This window comes from Pseudochaenichthys georgianus, unplaced genomic scaffold (assembly GCF_902827115.2).
Source record: "Pseudochaenichthys georgianus unplaced genomic scaffold, fPseGeo1.2 scaffold_416_arrow_ctg1, whole genome shotgun sequence".
Taxonomy (NCBI): Eukaryota; Metazoa; Chordata; class Actinopteri; order Perciformes; family Channichthyidae; genus Pseudochaenichthys; species Pseudochaenichthys georgianus.
This window is the reverse complement of record NW_027262981.1, coordinates 166,304-187,066: the sequence shown is the minus strand read 5'-3', so window position 1 is coordinate 187,066 and position 20,763 is coordinate 166,304. Positions and strand designations below refer to the sequence as shown.

General features: G+C 41.8%; 1 protein-coding gene and 1 long non-coding RNA gene across 2 annotated transcripts in view; one reads left to right on the top strand and one right to left on the bottom strand.

The window, feature by feature from the left end:
- Positions 1–234: 234 nt before the first annotated feature.
- LOC139433401 (uncharacterized) lies at positions 235–6,802 on the top strand. The gene is made up of 3 exons (XR_011642885.1): positions 235–391; positions 4,505–4,553; positions 6,763–6,802. It is a non-coding gene; the product is annotated as an uncharacterized lncRNA (long non-coding RNA).
- A 4,375-nt stretch (positions 6,803–11,177) lies between these two features.
- Positions 11,178–20,763, bottom strand: part of LOC117442352 (carbonic anhydrase-like) — a 55,539-nt gene continuing 45,953 nt past the window's right edge. The window contains exon 9 of the mRNA XM_071202400.1: positions 11,178–11,370. Coding sequence (XP_071058501.1) covers positions 11,311–11,370 — 60 coding nt within the window. The 3' untranslated portion in view covers positions 11,178–11,310. The remainder of the gene's footprint in view (positions 11,371–20,763) is intronic.

The window sequence follows — 20,763 nt, the reverse complement described above, 5'->3', positions numbered from 1 at the left end:
TATTAAATCATGCAATATTTTAACAATTTTAATTTGACATTAAATAAAGTATTAATTTATTTAATTTAACTATGAAATGAATTATGTTATTCTTCTGTGAGTTTCGCCCCGCCCCTCGCTCCAATGACAATTTGACCATTTAGTAAAGTAAAATGCAAAAAGTAGAAACGCCTCTCAGACGCTCTTCCATTTACTGGTTTAAGATACTCACAGGGTTCACAACATGACATTTATATCCTTGGCTACTGCCCACCGATCTGCCGTTGATAGTGGAAACGCCCCCTTTGTAACTCTAGCTGCGAACCAGAGACCTGTGAACTACTTCTGTTGTAATCGGACATACAAACAAAACTGTCCGCACTGAGGTCTCTGCAGTCTCAACTATTTAAAGGTAAGAATACATGTTTCTACTTTATTAAATACATATATCTTACTGCTGCTTTCTGTTGCTCCCCTGTTGAGATGAACCTCTTATCTCTATCTCTGCAAGAAACAGGAGCTGTCCTCACTTTGTGACTAACGTATATTACCCGCATCCCCTTTTTTGGTTAAGCTCTTTCCAAATCCCCCGCTTGAATCTGCTTTTGCTGCAGTTTCTGTGAACAAAGTGCACACAACTAATAAACACGTCTGCACTCTGCTGCACACAGAGACCGGTATGTGATCATAAAGAAAAGTACATAAACATACTAGCCTACTTAATTTTCTGGTTATTCTCATACGAATATTTTAATTGTCTATTTTAGTTAAACAGTTTACAGTTTGAAGAATAATATGTGCATTGAATATATTCATACAAATGTAAGTAACTTAAAGGTTACTTTATATTATTATTATTTGAATTTTTGTAACTTGGTACCAGTGTCTAGTTTGTGAAAACAGGAACGTTATTATTGTAGGAACCATCTGCTCTTGAAAAGCAGGAACCAATGTTTGTTTTGATCTCGCTCGTCTCGCTGGAAGGGTAGGCCTAAGCACATATTGGTTCTTATTTTTATATCATGAGCACGAATAGCATTCAGATTTAAAATATGATTAGAGGTTTAGAAAAAAGACATGCCACTTATACTATAGTATAATTGTTCTCTCCTGGGAAATGATGTTACGAATCCATGGTCGATAGATTAGAGATTGGGGAGGCTTTCTCACTGCATTTCCCTCCACTTTACATGAACAGAGAGAATAATGTTGACTGTGGCACCGAGGCAGGGTTTGTCTTGGCATCTGGACAGAGTTTCAACAGTTTTACTCAAACTGGATTTTATCTTCAGAAAATACGTTATGTTAGTGAGTCATCTTACAGCAGAAAGTGGAGACACCTCACCCAGCAATAGTTAAAAAAAAACTAAATTATTGAACTGTGTAAGGTTGAATGCAAAAGCTGTCCCTTCAACCTTACACATTCACTATTATTATTATAATAATAATAATAATAATAATAATTATTATTCAGAGAGATTCTGAAACAAAACTGAAGGGGTTCAGTTGGTCTTGTATTCTCATGCGTCTGGAGACAGCAGGATTCATAGCATTGCTCAATGATTGGTCCCTGAACTGCACTACCATATGTTACTTCTAGAAAACAGCTGTTCAAATCAATAAGCAGGCAGTGGATCTCCTTCTCTCTGATTGGCTAATTGCAGTCGTTCAATATCAACAGTCCGCTCTTATTAATAAAGCAAAGGTTCCCATTGGTCGCCTTTCACTGCAACACACTCTCACTCCCTAATCGTCCAGGAGCGACGTTTGGTCAATGTCCGTGGCGTCCAGTTTTGACGCTCCTAGGCTCCTGCAGCGTCATAAAGGGACGCAAATAGCTTTCAACTGATTGCAATGTATTCCCATCTGCGGCGGGATTTGACGCTCATAGAAGCACGGCATTCGTTTGTGTCGGCTGCCCTTAAAGGCAACGTGAGCGTCCATTCCCATTGGATAACGGAGAATTGTACACCCGGAAGTAAGTATTCCTCTTACTGTCGATTGATTTTACAGTGATATCTGCACTACTCATCGACTAAAAAACACCAGATTATCCTTGTTAATTACACAACATTGATTGGTTTAAATTGTGTGCAATGCTTTTGTATTTTTCCCCTTCGATTCGGAGAAACAAATATTTTTTCGGAGTAAAGGATGGCAGAAGAATACCCAGAATCCCCAGCTATCGTTTAGGACTACACCAGAGAATATATTCAATGCGCATATTATTCTTCAAACTGTAAACTGTTTAACTAAAATAGACAATTAATATAGTTGTATGAGAATAACCTGAAAATGAAGTAGTATTTTTATTAGGGCTGTCAAGTTAACGCGTTAATAACGCGTTAACGCAAAAAAAAATTAACGCCACTAATTATTTTAACGCGTCTAACCCATGTGTATTTTTTTTCCTCGGCCGCCCCGTAGATTCAGAGCGTATCGAGTTTAAAATATCATCTGCTGACAGCCCCGCTCCTGCCGCCCGCTTGTGGCAGACCACACTTCCACGCTCACCGGCAGGCACCGACTGGCCATCGGGAGGACCGGGAGGGTGTGTGTATGTGTGGCCCGAGCGAGCGAGAGAGAGACCTTACGTGCATTGTTGTTGTTGTTGTTGTTAGCATCTGGTGCTAGCTAGCTGCGCTAACGGATATAAGGAGCTGTTTAGATGAAAACAGAGGAGCGACATTTCGCCACAACTGCACCGAGCACTTGACTTTATGCAGGAAGCCAGACAGCGGGACATTGTAGGAGAAGTCAGCACACTCATGATTGCAGCAACATGATTGCAGCGTCCAGGCAGCTCCCGGTCGAGCATATGCCTTGAGTTGCACATAGCTCCAACGATCCAACACACACACACACATATATACACACACACACACACACACACACACACACACACACACACACCATTTGTATTGTATGAGAGAGGTTCCAGGTTGAATTGAGGCGAATATTTGTAATGTTCAGAGGTTGTTGTGTTTAATATTCATGAGAATATTTGTCATTGTTCAAATGATAATAAACATTTGCATAAAGCATATTTGTCCACTCATATGTTGATAAGAGTATTAACAACTTGAAAAATATTCATCTAAGGTACATTTAGAACAGATAAAAAATGTGCGATTAATTTGCGATTAATCGCGATTAACTATTTTAATCGACTGACAGCCCTAATTTTTATATACATTTCTTATGATCACATACCGGTGTCTGTGTGTAGCAGAGTGTCAACGTGTTTATTAGTTTTGTGCACTTTGTTTACAGAAACTGCAGCAAAAGCAGATTAAACCGGGGGATTTGGAAAGAGATTAATAAAAAAAGAGAAAGCTGGTGATATACGTTAGTCACCGGCGACGTGCAGTTGTTACGCCCCTGATAAAAGGGAAGAATTTTGACAAGAGTCAAAGTTAGGTTTCATTCTCCGGTACTTTACTCCTCGCAGCTGCCTCTTCGTAGATAGGAGAAGGCAGGGCATCATTCAAGTTGTTGATTCCAACGAGAGCACACACACTTTGTCTCCTCTCCCAGTGGCGGTTCTAGACCAATTTGACTGGGGGTGCCACTGGGGGGCCAGTTATTTTCTGAGGGGGGCACAATAAATGCAGGACGAAAAAGAGAACTAGACAGTATGAAGTAATTGCACATAAGAAAACAATGCAATACATTTATTAGTATTTGTTTCAGTACACTTATTTATTTCGGATAGATCTTATAGTTATTACTGTTAGCTTCAGCTTAAGTTATTGTGCAATGTTTGCACTCACACCATATTTATATAAAAATAAAGGCAATGAACAGTTACATCTCTACTTTACATAAGGGTGTCTGCACAATCTCACATTACAGCAACAAAATCCTGCGGTTTTTGGCAAACCGAGTACCAGAAAATATACATTTAAAAAAAAAAAAAGATTCTTAGGGGGGCCACAGGGGGGTCAGAGGTCAGTGTTAGGGGGGCACTGCCCCCCCCTGGCCCCCCTAGAACCGCCCCTGTCCTCTCCTCTTTGAGGGGCGAAGAGCCTTTCCAGAGATGTCCCGACGCCTTCCCACCAAACCGATTTACGACACTGTTTGGTACCTCCTGACTTTAGACTATATACCTCCTGACTTTAGACTATAAGCTACTTCCTGCTCGTTTGAGCAGCATACCTCATACCTGTGTGTGAGTTGAACCATATCCTTTGTATGTGACTTAACTCTGCTCCTTCTTGCAAGAATCAATTAGTAGCCTACCTGACTATTGATTCTCAAACTGGTGTCGAGTGATATTCTCCTAACAATTACTGTTATTAAAACTGAAGGGGTTCAGTTTGTCCTCTCTTTCTGCTTTGTTCACTGATCTCAAAGCAGAAATATCTCCTGGTTCAGTTCACATTAAATTTGATGCCACCTAGTGTCAGAAATATGCTACTGTCAGTCCTCCGATGTATTGTGATGACTAAAGACAGACTGTATGTGTTCTAATGTGTGTGTGTGTGTTTGTGTGTGTGTGTGTGTGTCCTCTCACATGGAGAAGATGCTCTTCCTCATCCTGCTGCTCCTCTTCCTCACCCCCTGTGTCTCTGGTTAGTGTACTCCTTTATTTCCCACTTAGACACATTGAATATTATTGAAAAACCTTTTGTGTCACGTTTTACCTTTTTATAAATAAGCATCTAGAGCTCTTTGGTGTGGAACACTATTAGAGCAAGAAAAGAGGGTCTCTTTAAAGCTGTTCTCAGTGAAGCAGCACAGAAACATAGCTGCAGTTTAAAGAGTCCCTCTGTGTCTCCTCCACAGGAACATAGCTGCAGTTTAAAGAGTCCCTCTGTGTCTCCTCCACAGGAACATAGCTGCAGTTTAAAGAGTCCCTCTGTGTCTCCTCCACAGGAACATAGCTGCAGTTTAAAGAGTCCCTCTGTGTCTCCTCCACAGGAACATAGCTGCAGTTTAAAGAGTCCCTCTGTGTCTCCTCCACAGGAACATAGCTGCAGTTTAAAGAGTCCCTCTGTGTCTCCTCCACAGGAACAAAGCTGCAGTTTAAAGAGTCCCTCTGTGTCTCCTCCACAGGAACATAGCTGCAGTTTAAAGAGTCCCTCTGTGTCTCCTCCACAGGAACATAGCTGCAGTTTAAAGAGTCCCTCTGTGTCTCCTCCACAGGAATATAGCTGCAGTTTAAAGAGTCCCTCTGTGTCTCCTCCACAGAAACATAGCTGCAGTTTAAAGAGTCCCTCTGTGTCTCCTCCACAGGAACATACGCAGTTTAAAGAGTCCCTCTGTGTCTCCTCCACAGGAACATACGCAGTTTAAAGAGTCCCTCTGTGTCTCCTCCACAGGAACATACGCAGTTTAAAGAGTCCCTCTGTGTCTCCTCCACAGGAACATACGCAGTTTAAAGAGTCCCTCTGTGTCTCCTCCACAGGAACATATGCAGTTTAAAGAGTCCCTCTGTGTCTCCTCCACAGGAATATAGCTGCAGTTTAAAGAGTCCCTCTGTGTCTCCTCCACAGAAACATAGCTGCAGTTTAAAGAGTCCCTCTGTGTCTCCTCCACAGGAACATACGCAGTTTAAAGAGTCCCTCTGTGTCTCCTCCACAGGAACATACGCAGTTTAAAGAGTCCCTCTGTGTCTCCTCCACAGGAACATACGCAGTTTAAAGAGTCCCTCTGTGTCTCCTCCACAGGAACATACGCAGTTTAAAGAGTCCCTCTGTGTCTCCTCCACAGGAACATATGCAGTTTAAAGAGTCCCTCTGTGTCTCCTCCACATGAACATAGCTGCAGTTTAAAGAGTCCCTCTGTTTCTCCTCCACAGGAACATATGCAGTTTAAAGAGTCCCTCTGTGTCTCCTCCACATGAACATAGCTGCAGTTTAAAGAGTCCGCCTGTGTCTCCTCCACAGGAACATATGCAGTTTAAAGAGTCCCTCTGTGTCTCCTCCACAGGAACATATGCAGTTTAAAGAGTCCCTCTGTGTTTCCTCCACATGAACATAGCTGCAGTTTAAAGAGTACCTCTGTTTCTCCTCCACAGGAACATAGCTGCAGTTTAAAGAGTCCCTCTGTGTCTCCTCCACATGAACATAGCTGCAGTTTAAATAGTCCTTATGTGTATTACTTCAGGTCATATATATATCTTACAGTACCCTCTGGTTTACTTCATGTTGCTTGGTGCTTGGAGTCATGTGACCCTCGGTGTATCGGTAAGAGTGAGGGCACTTGTTTGTGTTAATGTTAATATAATACATAACTCATATGTTTTGTATTGAGAAAACTCTGTATCGTTGCACATGGGTGTGAATAGTTGTTTTTTGCTATTTCGATATTTCCACCCACAAACAAGTATGTGATGTGAACCTTCACTTCATGCTGTCCATTGACATGCCTAAGCACCAACGAATGTATACATCCAGGCAAAGCATGTGTCAAAGTCATGGCCAAGGTGGATTCAAGCTATTTCAGAGATATATGATACACGAAACACAACATACACCGTTTACTATGATGCTATGTTTTTTCACCGTTTGTGTCATTCAAATGAAATCTGTTCCTGGCCCTGGAAAGGTTTTAATATAACACCCATCTCTTAATCTGGCTGATGGTGAACGGGAGAGCTGTGCAGAGTCTAACGTAACAATAGTCTCGCATTTTAAGGGTATGGATCAAGAGATGTTTAACAACACATCTTTTAAAAGGGATATTTTGAAGTGGTCAGCCTTTGCAGGGTACTGCCTGTCAACTGAAATGAAAATGAAATCAGAATGTGACTGTTTTGTGCTCTGTGTGTCTGAACAGGTCTTGCACAGCCATCGGGGCGGCGGCAGTCATGGGTTCAGGAACATCGTACAGCATTGAGATTGAGAATAAATGTGCTAACTACACATTTGTCAACCCAAGGTGTCTGAAATCTTTCATCAAGTAAATACGTTCTCCTTAAATATTCTCTGATAATCAAAGTTTTTCTCCCCCCCCCCATGAACAGGATGTACATTGATAGTGGATCCTGTATTACACCTTTACCACCGACTGTTGCCCCTGGAGCCTCTGGGAAAGCACTAGTCAGGAAGCATAAAGGAACAGCTACAGGATCTGTTGGCGTCGTTACCTACGATCTCCGGAACAAGGATACAAATCAGACAGCTGAGAAAATAGCTGTCATGTTTCAAGTGCCCTATGATTTAATCCTGTACTCCAACTTGTACGCATTGGGAGTTTTTGATAAGTGCACACAGTCTGATTATGATCTTTATCAACAGATGATCTATGGCCATCCAACCACGTTTAGCAGACAAGATGCGGATAGCTCCAGGCTCACTTATGTGGGGGATCACATAACCATCAAGGGAGCAATGTCAAATACTGACGAATCTGTCATCTGTGTGCATGTTAGCCAAAACTAGAAATGAGTGAGTCAGCTGTGGCTCTCAATAATGAACAGTGTTGGGTAAGTTACTTTTAAAAAGTAACTAATAATAGTTATAGTTACTGCTCTCAAAAAAGTAACTAGTTACTTTATTAGTTACTCAATTATAAAAGTAACAAGTTACTTTAAAAATACAAGTTTTTGTGTTGTTTTTTGCGGACTAGTTCTCTGAAGGCAACAGACTCGACCGTTGCGATGGGCAGCATGTCCTCAACAACATATCTGGCAATCAATCTGTTTAGTTGACTCTGGGTGACATGTGGCGATTTAAATAAAAATCGTTTTTTGGCTGTTTAGATGGTGTTGCTCCATCTGGGTCACTGCCGGTGGTTGACACGGTGGGGTCTTTGGCGACTAGCTTTATCGCCCCATGTAGGCTACATTACTTAGGTGCTTCATTGGCATACAGATTGGCATTGCTGTTTTTCGATGTGGACAATGCTTTCTGTCCTGCACACAATTAACATTTTACCGTAATATTTTGTGCGTTCTTTATCCCCACAAATTGAACATAGTGGTTATGGTTATATTTCCAAGTTGCAAATGCGCTGCTGCTCTCGCTGATACTTGCATCTGCCATTGTGTGTGTGTGTGCTGGTGGTGAGCATTGCCGTGTGTGTGTGTGTGTGTGTTAGCATTAGTAAGTGTTCGTGTGTGTGTATTTTCCTCATAAGGCAAGACCCGCCCAACTCTGTCTCTGATTGGCTTACCCTGAAATGTTACCCCGCGTTAACCAATCATCACTCCTCTCTGGTCACTTTCGCTTTTCCATGGTACTGTGAGAGGACATCGCTGTATTCGCCTGTAAGCTCCATCCGTAGGGAGGTTCGGTTCAGTTCCATCACATAATGTAACGCAGTAACGCACCCATTTAAATCACAGTAATAATAATGGCGTTACTTAATGGGAATAGGTAACTAGTAACGCTATTAGTTACCGCAAAAAGTAGTTGCGTTAAACGCGTTAGTCCCAACACTGATAATGAAACATCAGGGTTAAAGGTATCAGAGTTTTCATTTGCTCTCGTTATCAAATCAGTAATAGCTTTGTACTCGGCTGCATTGTGGGTCGTCTGTGTTGCACAGATACACAAAGTCACATGACTTGAAAGCCTGCAACGTCTTATACTATTCTCTTTATTTGTATCTCTGCACCTTTGAACATGTACAACTACTTTTACCGGGGTTCAATTATATCACAACTTATTAAGTCTGACATTTGTGGGAAAATGCTTGGAAAATCTAAATAATTTCACTTTGTTATGATTCAATTTTTAATAAAAAATATGATATAATAGTAATAGGTTGTCTTTTTGCTTATGTGTTGTGCTCCATGATTAATAAAACTAAATAAATATGTAAAAACTGAAGTGTTCTTTTTCTTCTGTCTGCTCCCTGTTAATACTTTTTTTCACAAAATACTTGGAGTCCATTGGTCTGCAGATGATGCACATGAACCAACTTTTAGACAAAGTTAGCTCAATCTTACAGACTGACACTTACAGTTCTCGTAGTGGCTCAGTGCTCACTTGAACACCGCTCAGCCACTTCTAAATGTTACTCTGTGCTTTTCTTGCACACCAACACAAACCTACTGAGCATCCTTTATCTGACTTATTACCAAATAATATTAAGTGTTTCATGGGCCATCATATAGTGTTTTGGGGCCCTGTATCCGTATAAACAAAAACAACGGAAGCACTGGGGAAGACCAGAGGCCTGTACTACGAAGCCGGCTAACTTCAGGGAAAACTCTGGGTTTCCGGTCCTACGACATGGTTCTCTTTTCAACGGGTTAGATCTCCATGGTAACACCTACATTACCCTTACGGCACATCCACACAGCGGCGTGCATTGAAAGCTTCACCATTCACTTGAATGGGGTGACGTCACTTTTTGCCGAACTGCATTGTGGGAAGCGAAGCGGAGCTTTTGCTGGCGTGGCTCGCTGCAAAAGTTGAGAAATTTTGAACTTTTGAAGCTTCTGAAGCTTCGGTGGAAGCGTCAGCCAATCAAATCCCGTTTATGTAAATCTGCCAGTACAAGCGCCAGCCAATCAAACCGCGTGTATGCTGGGAGAGACACGCCGCAGGTCATTTCCTCATATTCCAAAAAATGGAGGAGAAATTAATCATAGCGGTAGGGAATCACCCGGTCTTGTACAATCAGTCCCTGTTCACCTACTGGGATACAAACCGGAGGAGCCAGGCATGGAGGGAGGTGGCAGAAATAGTGGGTGAAACTGGTAGGTTTTCGCCTGTTTGGGGAGTTTATATCCAGTTTACTTCGTAAACTGTTTGTCGATGGCGGGAGATTCATGTGATTGGTTGTTGGTCGCATTGCTCGCGAGAACTCCCCAAGCTTCAGACACGCCCACCGCCAAGCTTAAACGCACGCCGCTGTGTGGACGGGCCGTTACATTTAAATAATTACATTTCAAACAAAGTATTTGTTTGGCTTACCGAGGAACATGTCACAAACCTAAAGTTATTTCTGTTTCCTGTCTTATTTTGAAATGTATTTTCTCCTGTCTTGTTCTACTTCCTGCACCTTTGTTTCCTGCTTGTGTTATTGTCCGATTATTTTCAATTTCTACCCCCGTGTTTGTTTTGCATGCCCTCCCCAGTGTGTCTTGTGTCTGTGATAAGTCCTGTGTGTGTCCTTTGTTCTGTGTTGGTTCATCATCTTTGTTCCCGGGGGAGGTCGCCTGCTCAGCCACTGACCCTTCACAGGCCGTCCGTGTCAGGTCCCCCCTTCAGCCACTGGCCCTTTCCAGGCCATCCATGTCAGGTCCCCCCTTCAGCCACTGGCCCTTTCCAGGCCGTCCGTGTCAGGTCCCCCCTTCAGCCACTGGCCCTTTCCAGGCCATCCATGTCAGGTCCCCCCTTCAGCCACTGGCCCTTTCCAGGCCGTCCGTGTGAGGCCCCCCCTTCAGCCACTGGCCCTTTCCAGGCCGTCCGTGTGAGGCCCCCCCTTCAGCCACTGGCCTTTCCCAGGCCGTCCTTGTGAGGCCCCCCCTTCAGCCACTGGCCCTTTCCAGGCCGTCCGTGTGAGGCCCCCCCTTCAGCCACTGGCCTTTCCCAGGCCGTCCTTGTGAGGTCCCCCCTTCAGCCACTGGCCCTTTCCAGGCCGTCTGTGTCAGGTCCCCCCTTCAGCCACTGGCCCTTTCCAGGCCATATGGGCATTGTGTGAATGTAGTAAAGATACTAAAAGCAGAAAGAGTAAAAGCAGAAATAAAAAGTCTCAATTTGGGATTTACAAAGTGTCTGTCTATTTATTTTATAGGTTAAAATGTATTTTCAAGCTAAAGTTGATACACAATATAAACTGTATACTATTATTTTTTCAAAGACATGTTACATTTCAAACCATATTGTTAGGACGAACAATTAAAGACTGCTTTAATTTAACAAATTCTACAATATAAAAGTGGCAGATTTGCTTTATTAAACAGAGCAGACCTAGGCTGCATACCAACACAATTAGGAACATGCTCACATCTTACTATGTTGGTCTGAAGAGCTGAAGCATTCATACACAATGGATAAAACCGGTGTTGTTTCATTCTCCTGTGAGAAAATGATATACTTTTAGCATTCAAAATTCGACATACTATTCCGGAGGAAGATCTGAATAATCAACAGATTTGAATGGAATCTCTAACATTTTCATGTAGAATAAAGACAAAAGAGTGATTATACAAATTACATTTATTGAAATTTGAACCAGAAGATGAAGTCTCAAAGAATGTTTTAGATAAAAGGACATAAAACAAAAAGGTGGATAATAATAACATCTATTAAGTGTATATGTAAAGACATTTGGTCAAATGAAATGACACTGAGCCAGTGATAACAGTAACGCCAGCGTGGATGAAGCTGGTGCAGGTCTTTCTTCATGCCCCCCCTCCGTGCTGTCCCCTCAGAGGAAGTGGGGAAACGGGATAAGACTCTGGACGCCACGCTGTCTCAATGATCCACACTGTTAATATGAGAGGAAAATAAATGTTTTAGGAAATGAAAAATATGAAGTTAACAAATAAAACACAGCTCAGGGCCATCATGGACGGTAGGTCTTCCTACAAAGTTATCTCAGCCTCCATTGATTTTCATATCAAATTAGCGTGTTAATAAAATAAGCTATTGTGACCTGCCCCACCGGGGAGGGGGGCTGCGATAATAAAAGGGGGTTAGGATACTTAACGCTAACCTGGGTTCCCCAATACGAGCCCTTAGGACAAGTCACGCAGATAAGAATAAAAGGATGGACAGGGATGCGGCCTCAAGTTAAAATGTTTACAAACGTTTATTATATAAATAATCAAGTAAAAGTTCAGTGATATAAAATGCAGATTACAACTTATTCAGCTTTGCAGTCGACACAATACAATAATCCATTCTCAATACAGAAATCTGAGTTAACACTGAAGGAGCATGAATGATAGTGGGCGTCTGAGGGTGTCTTTACTGAGAAATGTCAAACAAATTCAAAACCTTACATTTGAAAACAGGTTTGCATTCCTCCACTTAAGGTGACGTCATCATTGGAAACGATAAGAACAAACTATTTTGATATAGAATCTATAAATTGAATCTTTAGAGCAGAACAGAATGGTTGTATTTTTAGCCTAAGCTCCGTGCAGCCTCATGGTCTATATAATGTGAATATATGTAGTAGACAGTAACAGGCCCCTGACATCAGGCCTATACTAAAAATGGTAGGGGCTTTTCACAGCTTGCCAACCTGCAGGCATCCTCTGCATAGCAGTATGGATAGCCTTAAAAAACAAACAAACCCACTCTGTGGTAACGAGAGTCATATTTCTGACCCCTGTGCCCAAGTGAAGCCGTTTGACTCATCTGACTGACCCAAGGGTTTGGCGCTGGTGTGACAGGGAGGCTTCCAAGTGTTCAGAGCAGACGTCAAGCTTTCAGTTCATGGCTCGGTGGGGGGGGGAGCAGACCCACGTGAGACAGTATCAACGGCTGTAAAGTTCAGTTTGAGGAATGTCATTCTCTCTGGGAGCAGGAAATGGTGTCCATTCTCGGACCAGACCATTAATGTCATGTAGCGCAGCCATAGCATCTCTGTGACTGCACTCAGCCGGTCTGTAGTAGGGCAGAGCTGGGTGACTTTTAGTGAAGCCGTCCGAAGCCATAGACAACAAACGGAACACAGGATCATCAATGTCTCTCTTTACCAGTGGCTCAATCATAAAAGAAATTAGTGGGGAAATGTGGAACACTAATCCATCATGTGAAATGTTGAGTTAATTTAAATAATTATTTATGGGATGAAATCAAATTATCATTAATATTAGAAACTAAAGTCAGTTAAAATAGGACTTGCACGGATCAGAATCTAATCAATACACCATTTCCCAGCTCTGTAATGAAATGGATGACAAGCAGGTATGCAAACTTGTCACCTTTTGAATCCAAAATAGGTCGTTTGTGTGATTCATGTAGATCTGCAATACAAATATTATTTGGGGCATGGGCAAGGTTGCCAACTCTGGGTACCTGGCTGGATTGAGATTTCGATATCATGGGTTTAATTACACACATGCGCACGAAATGACTGCTATCGTGTCAGTAGCGGGACCTTAGCATATATGTAGGATATGTATATAATATATATATATAAATGCACAATATTGGACTCAGACTATAAAAGGGCACACAGTGTCATTCACTAATGAAAGTCAAACACATGTTTGTTTCCACTGTTTTATTGTGTGCCTGTCATGATAAGCAATTAATTGACTTATCAGCTCCTGAGTATTTTTTGTTGGGTAATCTATGGTAGGGCTAACTCATACAGTGGTGGGGCTCAAGTCAGTATTTGAAATGTAATTACATATTGATTGATTGATTGATTGAAGAGTTTATTAACAGCTTGTATATTGGGTACAGTACAGTTCAAAAAATACAATTGTCAAGGGGATGCAGACCAGAGAAAGACTTTCGTCTTGTTTACATCAGGGTCCCCCATTTCCAATTCATCATGTCATTTAAGACATATAAGACATATTTGACATACAGATGGCTATATCGCCCCCTTGACGGTGAAACGCCACGCATGAGGTTTGGATTATTTCCCTGTCTCAATCCAAATGGAACTGTATGAAATAAAAGGCACATTTGTGTGACAAAATTGACATGCTGAAAACCCAACCCCGCAGCGGCGCTGTCTGGGGGGATTTTTTTTGAAATACTAACATAAAATACACATTCTCTTGAGATGAAAAAATAAGTCCATCTATTACTACACGACATATTTAAATGAAGCTGAACCTGCTGCTCCTCACAGAGGAAAAAAGGCTGTGTGAATTACTTTACATTCGTGGATCCCCCACTGTCCTGTGTGTGAAAACGGAAGACAGCCCACACACCTATCAATCATCAAACCGTGGGGTCCTATTTCATTATGTGATGAGTTCTATCAACACGTAATGTTGTATCAATGTATATCGAGATGTGTTACCGCAAAATTATTCTCCGTCGGGACTTCCTGCAACAAGACCACGCCGCCACCTCGATTCTGATAGGCCAGAATCTATTATCAAAGATGTCCTATTTAAGAAGACGATCACTACGTGACAATCTGCAGCCGCTTGTTCTTGAGTAGAAGTACCAGAGTGTATGCATACTATGTTACAGCAAGAGTACTGCATTAAAAATGTTACTCAAGTGAAAGTAGAAAAGTATTCTCATCAAAATATAGTGGAAATAGCGACAGTCGTTGTGCAGATTGGTCCATTTCAGAATAATATATATGATGTGTTTTATAATGATTTATCATCAAAGTGTTCTCAAAGCTGGTGAAGGTGCAGCTAGTCTGAAGTACTTTGTAGACTGCAGGGTAGCTGGTGGATTTACTCCAGGTGGAACTAAAGTCTGATTTAACACTTGATTAGATTTCACATCATTCATCCAGATCCGTAAAGTAACTAAAAGGTATGAAATACATGTAGCGGAGTAGAAATACACCATGTACCTCTGAACTGTAGAAGTAGAAGAATAAAGTGGCAAAACATTTAAATACTCAAATCAAGTACAAGTATCTCAAAATAGTGCTCAAGTATAGTACCTGTTGACTTTATGAACTTAGTTACACCAGTGGCTATACAGATAGAAAGACTAAGCCTTACACAGAGGCATGAAAACACATCTATGAAAAATGCTCAACAATGCTGCCAGAACCACAATCTGACTGCTACAATTAAAATAAATGCCTCTATCCATCTCCATCAGATGTATATAGCACCTTTCAACGCAAGGCAATTGAAAGTGCCTTACAAAAAAATGAAAGACATTAAGCATTAAAAGAAAAGCTAATAAAATAAGCATTAAAAGGACAAATACATGGATAAAAGTTACAGTGCGGTCTAAAATATGAATAGTTCAATTTAACAGAAAAAACAGAAATGTCCTATGTGGGTCTCAGAGGGTTAAAAGGAAAAGTACATGGATAAAAGTTGCAGTGCGGTCTAAGATATGACTAGTTCAATTAAAAGCATAATAACTGAATGCTGCTTCTCCATGTTTAGTTCTGACTCTGGGGACAGAAAGCTGACCAGTCCCTGAAGACCTGAGAGATCTGGATGGTTCATCATTTAGCAGGAGGTCAGAAATGTATTTTGGGCCTAAACCATTCAGTGCTTTATAAACCAGCAGCAGTATTTTGAAATCTATTCTTTGACACACAGGAAGCCAGTGTAGAGACTTCAGAGCAGGAGTGATGTGATCCACTTTCTTAAGAGGCTTCTCAATACTCAAATTTCCCCTCCTCGACTCCCCTCCTCGACTCCCCTCCTCGAGACTTAGACCCGCCCACAGGAGATGCGAGCGGAGGACCGAGGAGGGGAACCGAGGAGAGAGGAGGGGAAGCAGCAGACGTTTAAAGAAATGAGAACTCCTCTCCTCTGAGCGGTCATATTAAAGCGACGTCCGTTCATTATGACGTGGCAACAGCTGCATCAGCTGTCGAGTGTTTTGTCATATTTTATAATCTCTGTTAGATCAGCTGAACATTGTTCCCCCACATATTTTATTTGAATTCATTGAGAGTGCGGTATAATGAGACAATAACAGGCTACAGATGCGGACACACACACACAAATATATTTATATAAATATATACAATTTAAAGTATGAGAGCACTCTCATAATAACGTAACACAGTCAGAGACTGGATATACCCCCCCCCCCCCCCTCCCCTCTCTCTCTGGTCGCTGAAATGGGGAATTGAAATTACGGGCCAAAAGTTGTATTTGCAAGTATTAAAAGTAAGGACATCAAACCAACTGAGACCCGTCTGTCCGCGGCATCTGCGCACTGTACAACACACACCTACACACTGTACAACACACACACCTACACACTGTACAACACACGCACCTACACACTGTACAACACACGCACCTACACACTGTACAACACACGCACCTACACACTGTACAACACACTGTACAACACACGCACCTACACACTGTACAACACACACCTACACACTGTACAACACACACCTACACACTGTACAACACACACCTACATACTGTACCACACACACCTACAGCTGCTAAAGCATAATCAGGCTACAGCCGTTGTGTATTTTATTATGTGAAGCACTAAATGGTTTTAGAAAAATATGGACTCTTTGTAGATATCTACTAAACTAAAGCAAATAAAGAGAGTAGGCCTGTTATACTGAGTGATATATATTTTACACACTGCTCTGCTTTCTGCAGGACCTCACAGCTGTTCTCACTGTAAACATCGCGTTGCGATGAAAGCAGGTTCTCAAATAATATCCAGGGGATGCATGCAGAGCTGTCATTGGCTGAGATAAGTCCGGCCGTGCGTCACGCCTCCACCGTTCCCGGAAATGCATCCGCGGAGGAGCCGTGGAGGAACCATCAGTGTATCCTCGGTTAGAGCTCCTCCAGAGAGCCTCCTCGATGCTCGATCCTCGGTCCTCGGTGTGCATTTAGAGAAATGAGACGTCCTTCAAAATGGCGCGCTGAAATTCATTTCCGGGTCACTACCGGAGGACCGAGGAGTCGAGGAGTCGAGGAGGGGAAATTTGAGTATTGAGAAGCCTCTTTAGTGTCAGTGAGGACTCGAGCAGCAGCGTTCTGAATCTGCTGCAGCTTTCTAATATATATTTTTTTTTTGTGAGACCTGTGAAGACACCATTTCAGTGTCCAGTCTACTGAAGATAAAAGCATGGACAAGTTTTTTTTTTTTTTTTTTTTCAAATCCTGCTGTGACATTAGTCTTTAATCCTAGATATGTTCTTTAGGTGATAGTAGGCTGATTTAGTAACTGTAAATCACTTACACGTGTGTGTGTGTGTGTGTGTGTGTGTGTGTGTGTGTGTGTGTGTGTGTGTGTGTGTGTGTGTGTGTGTGTGTGTGTGTGTGTGTGTGTGTGTGTGTGTGTGTGTGTGTGTGTGTGTGTGTGTGTGTAGAATCTATAAATTGAATCTTTAGAGCAGAACAGAATGGTTGTATTTTTAGCCTAAGCTCCGTGCAGCCTCATGGTCTATATAATGTGAATATATGTAGTAGACAGTAACAGGCCCCTGACATCAGGCCTATACTAAAAATGGTAGGGGCTTTTCACAGCTTGCCAACCTGCAGGCATCCTCTGCATAGCAGTATGGATAGCCTTAAAAAACAAACAAACCCACTCTGTGGTAACGAGAGTCATATTTCTGACCCCTGTGCCCAAGTGAAGCCGTTTGACTCATCTGACTGACCCAAGGGTTTGGCGCTGGTGTGACAGGGAGGCTTCCAAGTGTTCAGAGCAGACGTCAAGCTTTCAGTTCATGGCTCGGTGGGGGGGGGAGCAGACCCACGTGAGACAGTATCAACGGCTGTAAAGTTCAGTTTGAGGAATGTCATTCTCTCTGGGAGCAGGAAATGGTGTCCATTCTCGGACCAGACCATTAATGTCATGTAGCGCAGCCATAGCATCTCTGTGACTGCACACAGCCGGTCTGTAGTAGGGCAGAGCTGGGTGACTTTTAGTGAAGCCGTCCGAAGCCATAGACAACAAACGGAACACAGGATCATCAATGTCTCTCTTTACCAGTGGCTCAATCATAAAAGAAATTAGTGGGGAAATGTGGAACACTAATCCATCATGTGAAATGTTGAGTTAATTTAAATAATTATTTATGGGATGAAATCAAATTATCATTAATATTAGAAACTAAAGTCAGTTAAAATAGGACTTGCACGGATCAGAATCTAATCAATACACCATTTCCCAGCTCTGTAATGAAATGGATGACAAGCAGGTATGCAAACTTGTCACCTTTTGAATCCAAAATAGGTCGTTTGTGTGATTCATGTAGATCTGCAATACAAATATTATTTGGGGCATGGGCAAGGTTGCCAACTCTGGGTACCTGGCTGGATTGAGATTTCGATATCATGGGTTTAATTACACACATGCGCACGAAATGACTGCTATCGTGTCAGTAGCGGGACCTTAGCATATATGTAGGATATGTATATAATATATATATATAAATGCACAATATTGGACTCAGACTATAAAAGGGCACACAGTGTCATTCACTAATGAAAGTCAAACACATGTTTGTTTCCACTGTTTTATTGTGTGCCTGTCATGATAAGCAATTAATTGACTTATCAGCTCCTGAGTATTTTTTGTTGGGTAATCTATGGTAGGGCTAACTCATACAGTGGTGGGGCTCAAGTCAGTATTTGAAATGTAATTACATATTGATTGATTGATTGATTGAAAAGTTTATTAACAGCTTGTATATTGGGTACAGTACAGTTCAAAAAATACAATTGTCAAGGGGATGCAGACCAGAGAAAGACTTTCGTCTTGTTTACATCAGGGTCCCCCATTTCCAATTCATCATGTCATTTAAGACATATAAGACATATTTGACATACAGATGGCTATATCGCCCCCTTGACGGTGAAACGCCACGCATGAGGTTTGGATTATTTCCCTGTCTCAATCCAAATGGAACTGTATGAAATAAAAGGCACATTTGTGTGACAAAATTGACATGCTGAAAACCCAACCCCGCAGCGGCGCTGTCTGGGGGGATTTTTTTGAAATACTAACATAAAATACACATTCTCTTGAGATGAAAAAATAAGTCCATCTATTACTACACGACATATTTAAATGAAGCTGAACCTGCTGCTCCTCACAGAGGAAAAAAGGCTGTGTGAATTACTTTACATTCGTGGATCCCCCACTGTCCTGTGTGTGAAAACGGAAGACAGCCCACACACCTATCAATCATCAAACCGTGGGGTCCTATTTCATTATGTGATGAGTTCTATCAACACGTAATGTTGTATCAATGTATATCGAGATGTGTTACCGCAAAATTATTCTCCGTCGGGACTTCCTGCAACAACACCACGCCGCCACCTCGATTCTGATAGGCCAGAATCTATTATCAAAGATGTCCTATTTAAGAAGACGATCACTACGTGACAATCTGCAGCCGCTTGTTCTTGAGTAGAAGTACCAGAGTGTATGCATACTATGTTACAGCAAGAGTACTGCATTAAAAATGTTACTCAAGTGAAAGTAGAAAAGTATTCTCATCAAAATATAGTGGAAATAGCGACAGTCGTTGTGCAGATTGGTCCATTTCAGAATAATATATATGATGTGTTTTATAATGATTTATCATCAAAGTGTTCTCAAAGCTGGTGAAGGTGCAGCTAGTCTGAAGTACTTTGTAGACTGCAGGGTAGCTGGTGGATTTACTCCAGGTGGAACTAAAGTCTGATTTAACACTTGATTAGATTTCACATCATTCATCCAGATCCGTAAAGTAACTAAAAGGTATGAAATACATGTAGCGGAGTAGAAATACACCATGTACCTCTGAACTGTAGAAGTAGAAGAATAAAGTGGCAAAACATTTAAATACTCAAATCAAGTACAAGTATCTCAAAATAGTGCTCAAGTATAGTACCTGTTGACTTTATGAACTTAGTTACACCAGTGGCTATACAGATAGAAAGACTAAGCCTTACACAGAGGCATGAAAACACATCTATGAAAAATGCTCAACAATGCTGCCAGAACCACAATCTGACTGCTACAATTAAAATAAATGCCTCTATCCATCTCCATCAGATGTATATAGCACCTTTCAACGCAAGGCAATTGAAAGTGCCTTACAAAAAAATGAAAGACATTAAGCATTAAAAGAAAAGCTAATAAAATAAGCATTAAAAGGACAAATACATGGATAAAAGTTACAGTGCGGTCTAAAATATGAATAGTTCAATTTAACAGAAAAAACAGAAATGTCCTATGTGGGTCTCAGAGGGTTAAAAGGAAAAGTACATGGATAAAAGTTGCAGTGCGGTCTAAGATATGACTAGTTCAATTAAAAGCATAATAACTGAACGCTGCTTTACCATGTTTAGTTCTGACTCTGGGGACAGAAAGCTGACCAGTCCCTGAAGACCTGAGAGATCTGGATGGTTCATAGTTTAGCAGGAGGTCAGAAATGTATTTTGGGCCTAAACCATTCAGTGCTTTATAAACCAGCAGCAGTATTTTGAAATCTATTCTTTGACACACAGGAAGCCAGTGTAGAGACTTCAGAGCAGGAGTGATGTGATCCACTTTCTTAAGAGGCTTCTCAATACTCAAATTTCCCCTCCTCGACTCCCCTCCTCGACTCCCCTCCTCGAGACTTAGACCCGCCCACAGGAGATGCGAGCGGAGGACCGAGGAGGGGAACCGAGGAGAGAGGAGGGGAAGCAGCAGACGTTTAAAGAAATGAGAACTCCTCTCCTCTGAGCGGTCATATTAAAGCGACGTCCGTTCATTATGACGTGGCAACAGCTGCATCAGCTGTCGAGTGTTTTGTCATATTTTATAATCTCTGTTAGATCAGCTGAACATTGTTCCCCCACATATTTTATTTGAATTCATTGAGAGTGCGGTATAATGAGACAATAACAGGCTACAGATGCGGACACACACACACAAATATATTTATATAAATATATACAATTTAAAGTATGAGAGCACTCTCATAATAACGTAACACAGTCAGAGACTGGATATACCCCCCCCCCTCTCTCTCTGGTCGCTGAAATGGGGAATTGAAATTACGGGCCAAAAGTTGTATTTGCAAGTATTAAAAGTAAGGACATCAAACCAACTGAGACCCGTCTGTCCGCGGCATCTGCGCACTGTACAACACACACCTACACACTGTACAACACACACACCTACACACTGTACAACACACGCACCTACACACTGTACAACACACGCACCTACACACTGTACAACACACTGTACAACACACGCACCTACACACTGTACAACACACACCTAC